The sequence below is a fragment of the Nanorana parkeri genome, unplaced genomic scaffold (assembly GCF_000935625.1).
Source record: "Nanorana parkeri isolate BGI_ZX_2015 unplaced genomic scaffold, ASM93562v1 scaffold3070, whole genome shotgun sequence".
Classification (NCBI taxonomy): Eukaryota; Metazoa; Chordata; class Amphibia; order Anura; family Dicroglossidae; genus Nanorana; species Nanorana parkeri.
In genome coordinates this window covers 32,929-42,317 of record NW_017309338.1, presented here as the reverse complement: position 1 = coordinate 42,317, position 9,389 = coordinate 32,929, and the positions used below count along the sequence as shown (strand labels likewise).

General features: G+C 46.6%; 1 protein-coding gene across 1 annotated transcript in view; it reads right to left on the bottom strand.

The window, feature by feature from the left end:
* Positions 1-7,995, bottom strand: part of LOC108802731 (immunoglobulin superfamily member 1-like) — a 37,305-nt gene extending 29,310 nt beyond the window's left edge. The window contains exons 1-3 of the mRNA XM_018574585.1: positions 7,905-7,995; positions 6,886-7,146; positions 4,157-4,432 (exon numbers count right to left, since the gene is read on the bottom strand). Coding sequence (XP_018430087.1) covers positions 4,157-4,432; positions 6,886-7,146; positions 7,905-7,995 — 628 coding nt within the window. The remainder of the gene's footprint in view (positions 1-4,156; positions 4,433-6,885; positions 7,147-7,904) is intronic.
* Between the last annotated feature and the right edge of the window lie 1,394 nt (positions 7,996-9,389).

Sequence of the window (9,389 nt, the reverse complement as noted above, 5' to 3'; positions counted from 1 at the left end):
GGGGGTAGTTGACAAAGCAGTTGTAGTTACTTCCCCTGTGTCTGTCTGACATGCTCTGGCTTGGTCTCTCTAAACAACTTGCTGAGGTGTCTAGAGGGAGTAACCCTGCTTTAACTTCACTGTTTACCTGGGTGCTATCTCCCTGGAAGCAGGTTGTGACTCCTCTCTTCCATTCTAGTAGTTCGGTAGGTATGAGAGACTACTTGATCTATTTTCGTGTCTATTAAAAACCCTTTCCGATAGGGATGCACCGATATATCGGCCGCCGATATATCGGCCGCCGAAACATATCGGCCGAAAATGGCACTTTTGGCATAATGCCGAAAGAGCCATGTTTCGGCCGATACATCGGCGCATCCCTGGTTTCTTTCCTCCCCGCTGGGTGCTGTTCCAGTGGGTCTGAGAAGATACGCTATTAACATAGCGCGGAAGCCGGCTGCGCATTTTGCATCGCTACCGCTATGCTAATAGCGGATGACACTCAAATGTATCTTTCCACTCCACAACTCTCCCCCTCAGTGTCCTTGCGTGTCACTAATCTCCCCCAGCTTCTGACAGCGGGGGAGACGGGAGGCTGGGCTTGTCAGTGGATCCAGGGATCAGGCGAGTATTAAAAAACAAAAATGTTTTATTTGATGTACCCGGGGACATGTAGGGCTCATTCACACTGGAATCGGCCGGCATGTACAGCTCCGTGCTGCGTGCACAGCCGTATCGGGCAGCTCCCGGGAAGGGCAGGTGCTGCGTGTGATTAGTACGCAGCCCCTGTCCTTCTCTATGGGAGTATGCAGCCGCACACTCCCCTACGCTCACCCGCCCTGCACGTCCATACGGGTGCATGTTTCCTGGCTCAGACTCAGACAGGATCCATTCTGTCAGCAGGCGGGTACGCTCACCCGCACCGTGGATGGGTGAGCGCAGGGCGGCCGCGTAGTCCCATAGAGAAGAATGGGGGCTGTGTACTAATCACATGCAGCACCTGTCCTTCCCAGGAGCTGCCTGATACGGCCGTGCACACAGCACGGAGCTGTATGTGCCGGCCAATTCCAATGTGAATGAGCCCTTAAAAATGTCCCTGGAATTTAAATCACTGGTCACCTTACCCTGGTGGTCAGTGGGGGCTCAGGGGGGCCCTGGTTGGTAGTGAGGGCTCTCCTTCGCACCAGCCAGTTTGCCCGCAGCAGATGCCGGAGGGCCCGTCACCCTATCCTCCAATGCAGGAGTTCTAGCACAGCACTGTGCTGGAACTCCTGTCACAGCTGAGAGGGGAAAACTGCTCTCCCCTCTCACTGTGTATATGGAGCGGCAGGGTTACTTTTAACTCGGCGGCAGGGGGAGAACAGAGACCGGAAGACAGCGACCGCAAGGAGAGAGGTAGTGGGGGAACAGGCTGCTGTCTCCACAATCGGCTTCCCCACACTACATTTAGTCCTGCTTGTGCAAAGCAGGACTAAAGGTAGAAAGCAACTTACCGCCCGGGACTCCACACCGCTGCAGCATTTCATTCGACGGGTCTCGCCTGTCCCTGCTCTGCGCCCAGGGCCCTGCTCTGCGCCCCCCGGTTGTTACGCTGCTGGTATCACATACAATTATATGTGATGTGCTAGCATTCCGCAGCTTTCAAATGCAGCTGCTGTCACCCAATCATTAACTTGAACTTGACAGCTGCTGTTTGTAAATTGCAGATTAGGGATTCCTGCTGTATGAAATCACAAGTTTCCACCACAGGAATTCCTAAATGCACCCCAACTGTAAGCCCTCATTCACACTAGAGAAGGCCAGCACCTACAGCTCCATGCTGCGTGCACGGCCATATTGTGCAGCTCTCGGGAAGGACAAGTGCTGCATGTGATTAGTACGCAGCCCCCGTCCTTCACTATGGGAGTACGTGGCCGTACGCCGCCCTTCCCTCACCCCAAGTGCAGGTCCGTTCGGGTGAGTGTTTCCTGGCTCGGACACATACAGGATCCATCCTGTCAGCGTACGAGTGCAGACACCCGCACGGACGTGCATAGCGGGTGAGCGTAGGGCGGTGTACGGCCACATACTCCCATAGAGAAGGACGGGGGCCGCGTACTAACCACACGCAGCCCTTGTCCTTCCCGGGAGCTGCCCGATACGGCCGTGCATGCAGCACGGAGCTGTACATGCCGGCCTTTTCTAGTGTGAATGAGGGCAAAGTGTGAATGTAGCCTAAGGGTGATTCCTTTCCCTTGCAGGATCTTATGGAGCCACTCTTTTGTGTGCTACTAAGCTGTGTGTTAAATACTTATAAATGTAACCAGTCAGGCACCACACCCCTAATTAGAAATATATAAGAAGAAAAACGGGGCTTTTAAGGTGTCCAAAACATACAACATGTACATCAGACACACGTAATCTTGTAATAAAAAAAAATACATTTTATTGCATTAAAATCAACATGATTTAGATACTTGGTTACATTCAGAATGTCATAAGCATGATACAATAGCACATTAAAACCAAACTTCCTCCTTATGGTGCCCACATATGTGTATACATTATACCCATATATCATAAACTCCTTGTTTGTCCTTATCCATATATTTATTGTGTAATCCACTGTGGGCCCAGTCTTCAACGGGTTTCGCAATTGCATGTGCTTCATCAGGAAGGTTGGAGGTAATCTAAAATATTGTATCGAAGATAAATCTAAGTATAATAAACTCCATGGCCAACATCATAACGATAATTACAAATAAGGACAATTCAAAACCTACTTCATGCTCACAGAAATGACTGGAACCTTACTCACAAGGACTATTTGAGCTGCCGTGGACCCCCCCCGACGCGCGTGGTTAATTTCAGTACAGCCTTGCATGATGGAATAAATGTCAAAATACTGCAGCGCTGAATACTGAAAAATCGCCTGGACAGAAAGGGGATTTAACGCCCTGGCTAGCAAGTGGTAAAAATTAAAAAAGTTAAAAAAATTTAATGTAGATTTCCACAGGGATATACAATATATATGTTGTTAGAAACTACTGTTTATACATACATGGAGAAACTACTGTTTATACATACTGATCATGGAGATAGAAACTATATCCTACGTAATATATTAATGCAAGACATTACCAATATTGAATAATGGCTTCAGGTAATTTAAGAGCACCTCCCAAAACGGTTGCTTCCCATCAAAATTAGTTACCATGACTTCAAAAAATCGGACCCACAGTGGATTACACAATAAATTTTTGGATTAGGACAAACAAGGAGTTCATGATATACAAGTATAATGTATACACATATGTGGGTACCAGTAGGAGGTATATTGGTTTTAATGTGCTATTGTATCATGCTGATGACCTTCTGAATGTAGCCAAGTCTCTAAATCATGTTGATTTTAATGCAAAACATTTATTTTTATTTCAAGATTACGCATGTCTGATGGACATGTTGAATGGTTTGGACACCCTACTAAACTGTGTGTGCCTACACAAACACACAGGCACAGCAAGGTAAGTCAATCCCCTGCTCTCTGCTCCTTCCTTCCTAAGCCAGTGGATATACCCCTGCTGGCGACTGTGCTGTTCCTTGGGATCTTGTATTTCATAGGCAGTTTAGGGAAGTGGAGCTGAGAGTGTTGGAGACAGTGTTTGGAAACATGATGACTAAGTGCTAAAAATGTAAGGAAATAGTTTGCTGATCAATGTATTTTTGTTAGATTTTGAATAATTATTGAAACAAGTTTGAGAGTTTAATACTACTTTAGCTAAGCCTTGATGAGTGCTGGAAATGTTTCCCAACAGATGTACCTGTTGATACATCTCTCTGCGATTGATCTTCCATAATTCTCTTTTCTGAGCCAAGATGAAAATCAGGTTAGACTCCTGCAGTGCATGATTTCAATGAATTATGGGAGAATTAGAATCCCCACAACTTAAAATCATACCTGATCTACACAATACCTCCCAGACTCAGGTAAACTATCTTTCAATGTTGTAGTATGGGTAGAGTCAGCATGATTTACCATCCTAGGAATAAAGCCTGCATTTCTGCTATGTTCCCATGGCATGTGCAGTGTACACAAAAATGTAAAAGTTAGTATATTTATGTTATAGAGGAAACACAATTACCTATGTTAAAAATGAATTATATATATATCATAATAGAATCTGGATAATCTCTTTACCTTTAACATATATAAACTTAGGCTCACTGGGCTCCGAGATATCTGTGTTCCTACTGTACTTGCAGGTATATTTGCCAGAGTTACTTATGCTTAAATCTGCAATAGCAAATTCAGAAGTTTCTTGTTGTCTAGTTGTGCTGTTATCCTGATCATTTGTCAGATAGAACTTGTGTGCATTTGTCGCATTTTTGCAATGGAACCAAATCGTGTCACCAATTATAATGACATCATTGGGATCACTTGAAAACACTTCTAAAATTGGCTTGTTCAGCAGATCTAGAAAAAAATGAGAAATCAACAAAAGAAATCATAGCTATGTCTACAGTCTGTTTCCACTGGAGATATGTAAATATGGTGTGTTCATAAGAAGCTCCATAGATGTGACAATGTCGCTTTCTGGTAAACTTTCAATTTCCCTTTGTTCTGAATGGATATTCGTATGAATTTCGTTAAATTCGGACATTTGGATGCATCCAACAAGTCCGAATGCGAAAGAATCTTTAATGAAAATTTGGGTCTGTCCACATTTTGTTAAAAACAAAATTGGACTGTGACTGTTCTCTGGCCAATCAGATGGGGTTTTTTTGGCTGTTGGGCAGAGTCATTACAGGCAGAGTGATGTGACTTCCTGTTGTGGATCTTTCCGAAATGAAAATTTGGACGGATTCTAAATCAGAATATCGAACCGAATCGAATTTTGGATCCAAGATCCGAAAAATTAAAGCAATAAAAATCCGAATTGATCTGAAACGAAATGAAAACAAATTTTTTGCAGGTTTAGATTTCTACTTTCTGGTTTGGATGCCCCCCTATAGTCTACAAAGCTTCAATGGTCCTCCAGGCAGAAACCTATGAGCCAATATCCAGCTGAGACTGCAGGTTACTCTCAAACAATTAAACACTACATTAAAGAAAGGCTGCATGGAGTTAGCCATATAATTGTACCAAGTCAGCACATTCTTGAATGCATCTAGATTTTGTGATATGGTTCTGTTTTTTAATAAATTCTTTATGTATACGTTTTTCAGTACAAAAGAAAAATAAACATATGTATAGAAAATACAGCAGAGTATAGCAAGTAAAACCCATAACAGGCAGCAGTACAGTAAATACGAGTGAATGTGCGTGTGTTCTAAAATATCGTAGCTCGGCATTATCTCAGACATCTGTCCCAGCTGACTAGAAGAAGTCGGAGAGCATAGAATCACAAATTTGTATTCACACACCTTGGAGCGATGGATCAGGGGATGGAGAGAGAAGAGAGAGAAGAAAAGGGGGAAAGAAAAGGAAGGAAGGCAGAAAGATGGCAGCAAGAGAAAATCTAGATATTCGCCAACTCATCACAAGTGATATCAAGCCATCTCTGTATCCGGTCTGGACTCCTGATCATCGACTCTCAACCACCGCAGTATTCAGAGTGGGGGCGTTCTTACATCTCCGCCCCAGGCGGGCCAGTTGCCCTCACAGGACTCATCTGGTCCTTTCACTATTCCTCTATCATTAAGGCCACATAGTCTTGGGAAGCAGGGAATTACGTCCAGTAGAACCAGGTACGGTTAAATTGGGAAACCCTGTGACTAGCAGAGGCCAGAAGGTCCTCCATTTTGTAGATATCCCCAATCCTCGACAGCCACAGTGAGATCGGGGGTGCCGACGTGCGCTTTCAGTACAGTGGGATGCATATCTTCGCTGCACTGAGTAAGTGTACCAAAAGAGTCTTGTATCGACGTAAAGGCATAGGTGCCAGGTGTACTAAATATTCAGCCAGGTCGGACCCTAGACTAATACCATTCAATCTTTCGCAAATATGGGCCACCTTATCCCAGAACTCTCCGAGCAACGGGCAGGACCAAAAGATATGTAGTAGCGACACCTACTGACTGACAGCGCCAGCAAAGCGGAGAGCACTGCGGGAACATTTTGTGTAGGGTCTTTGGAACTCGGTACCATCTGGATAAGATCCTAAACCCCGTCTCCTGGACATTACTGGATATGGAAGCTTTTTAAGTCATCCTATCCACTTGGGGTGCCGCAAAAGTGGTTTCCAGATCCCGTTCCCATTTGGAAATGTAAACCGGGTGTAGAAGATCAGGTGGGCCACTGAGTAAATGGTAGGAAACCGACAGGCCATGACAGATGGGACCCCTCTCCAGATATCTTTCCTCAAAGGGAGTGAGAGGGGGCATTTAAGTAAAAACTCCACACTGCCATGGAAGTGATACACCCTGAAGCCTCCCGACTTTATTAAGCCACCGGCCTCCCTGTCCTGGGGCGAGATGGGCAGGTCCGGGTGTCCCAGACACACATCTGTCACCCAGCGACTTCTGTCGGCTCGACAGAGGGCCAGGGGTGGGACCAATGAGCGGGTGATTGGTCAAGCGAGTGGCAGGTCGACCTCTTAGCAAGCCAAGGTAGGCCCCGAGAGTGACCGGGGAGCATGACTGCTCCAGTTGCAGCCATCCCTTCTCTGTCCCACCGGCACCAATCCAGAACCCTTGCCATGTGAACAGCCTTGTGGTATTGCATGGGATCAGGGAACCCAATGCACACTCTATTTTTAGGGTGGGACATAAGCAGTTGACTTAGACGATGGCCCCTGTGCGCCCAAAAAAATCTGCCAAAATCCCCCTTCACCCTCTTCAGAAAACCTGTCGGGATGTGTATTGGTAATGTCTGGAGGAGATAAAGGAGACGGGGCAGAACATTCATTTTGAGAATGCTATTCTGACCAAACCATGTAAATATGTCCTTCGTCCAGAGCTGTAGGTCCAGTTTCATCTGGGCAAGAAATGGTGGGAAAATGGCCGAGAAGATCCCTCCCAAAGAAGGGGTCAGGAAGATTCCCAGGTATTTAATACTGTGCGAGGCCCATTTGAACGGAAAGTAAGAAGAAAGGGAGTCTAGGACTGCATCGGGCACGTTAAGGTTCAAGGCCTCCGACTTCTGTAGCTTAATCGCAAAGTTGGCTAGGGATTTGTAGCGGTCAAACTCTGCAAGAAGGTTTGGTAGTGAGGTAGCAGGGTTTGTCACGATAAAGAGCAAGTCCTGCCACTTTATGGGTCGATTCTCTCACAGACATTCCTGGAAAATTTGGGCTATTCCATATGCGGCACAAAAGAGGCTCCAGGGTCAGTACAAACAGGAGGGGGGAGAGTGGGCATCCCTGTCTCATGCCATTAAAGAAGGAGAAGTCAGCATAAGCTACCCCATTCAGTCGTACGTGAGCCGTCGCATGGGAATATAGGCTATCTATCCATGTGGAGAACGTGCTTCCAAACCCCACGTATGTCAGTTGTTTTCAGGAAAACCCAGTCCACCCTATCTAATGGAGAATGGTTGCAATGTCCAATGACCTAGCTAAATGGATGGTATTCAGAGCTCGCATTGTGTTTTCCTTAGCTTCTCTGCCTGGTATGAAGCCTACTTGGTCAGCATGTACTAGTCCAGGCATATGGGGAAGTAATCTATCAGCCAGGATTTTCGTAAAGAGCTTTAGGTCTACATTGAGCAGAGAAATAGGGCAGTAATTAGCACATTAGGCTTGGTCCCTACCTTCTTTCGGGATAACTGTTATAGACGCCCGTAGCGTGTCAACAGGGAGCGCGTGGGCATCGAGAATTGAATTAAAGGCCCTGAGGAAGGGTTGTGTCAAGTATGAAGAAAATTGTTTGTAATAAAAGAGCATTAATCCATCAGGTCCCGGTGCTCTATGTGGTTTTGACTCTTTCAGAGCTCGGTACAGCTCTACCTCGGACAGAGGCCAAGCCAAAGCGAGGCAGCCCAGACTCCTCAAGGTAGGTAAGTATGGCCTGAGTCTTGTCCTCAAGGACTTGGCCCATGAGTGATGGGGACAAACCATACAGAGATTGATAAAATTCCCAAAAACGATCCGCTATTTACAGAAACTCCCTCAGAACTCTCCCCGAGCTCGAGAGTACTTGCGACACGGCCGTGCGAGGACGGCTTTCCCTTAAAGCTCTTGCTAGGAGGATCCCCGGTTTGTTGCCCCATTCATAAAAGTGTTTGCGCAACCAGGCGCGCCGAGCTTTCACCTTATCCAAGAAAAAGGCCCGCAGTTTTTTCCTAAGAGCCAGGAGCTCTGAGAGAGTCGACTGAGCCTGGGACTGTTTATGGCTCTGTTCCAAGGTCCGAATACAACTAGTCAGATAAATGATCGTAGCTGAACAAATGTTTTTGAGGCGGGAGCCCTGGGAGCTCAGGAAACCCCCTAATCACACATTTGTGTGCCTCCCACAGAGAGAGAGGCCGTATCGCGTACGTCTGATTAGCCCCAAAATACTGATGGATTTGCTGCTCTAGAGCAGCACTGACCCCCACGTCCTGTAGGATTAACTCAATAAGGCACCACTGCCAGGTCTGGAGGGTGTCATCTCCCAATCGGATCTCCATGGCCACCGGGGAATGATCAGAGATTGTACAGATCTCAATATAGTACAATCCTGTGCAAGTCCGACTGTCTCAGCAAAAAGTAAACCAGGCGTGAGTACGACTGGTGAGGCGTTGAGAAAAATGTGTAGTCTCTGGCATGGCCATGAAGAACCCTCCAGATGTCTAACAGCTGCTCAGTTTGTAGTATTTTTTTAAACCGCCGGAGAGAGGCATATGAGAGATGTGACGCGTTGCACGAAACATCCAGAAGTGGCTCCAAGGCCACATTGAGATTGCTCCCTATAATAAGGGTACCTTCCACGAACGCAGACATTTCGGATAGGCAATATTCCAAGAACGCTATCCGATTAACATTTGGGGCATATACATTGACTAACGTGACCCTTGATCCCTCTAAATCGCCCTTGACTAATAGGAAACGGCCCTCAGGATCCTCCAGGGCTGATCCAAAGACTCATAGCGCTGATCTTGCGATCACCGTACTCACCCCTTTAGACCTAGAACCCAGAGAGTTTGCGTGATAAGTGTGGGGCAATCTGTAGTTGGTTAGTCTCTGGGCTCTACCCAGCTGAAAATGAGTCTCTTGGAGAAACGCCACTTGCACCCTCTCTCTCCACAGTTCCCCCAGTACCTGAGAGCATTTCTCTGGAACATTCAGGCCCTTCACATTCCAGGTGAGCATTATAGTAGGCCATTTAGGCAGGACCCACTGGGGCGGACATGTAGGGCACGAGTCAGCCATGACCGCACGGCTCTATGCGTTGCTTTCTCAAACCTCTGGCGCCGATCCGTCTGGAATATCTAGAGGGGTAGAAGAGAAAGA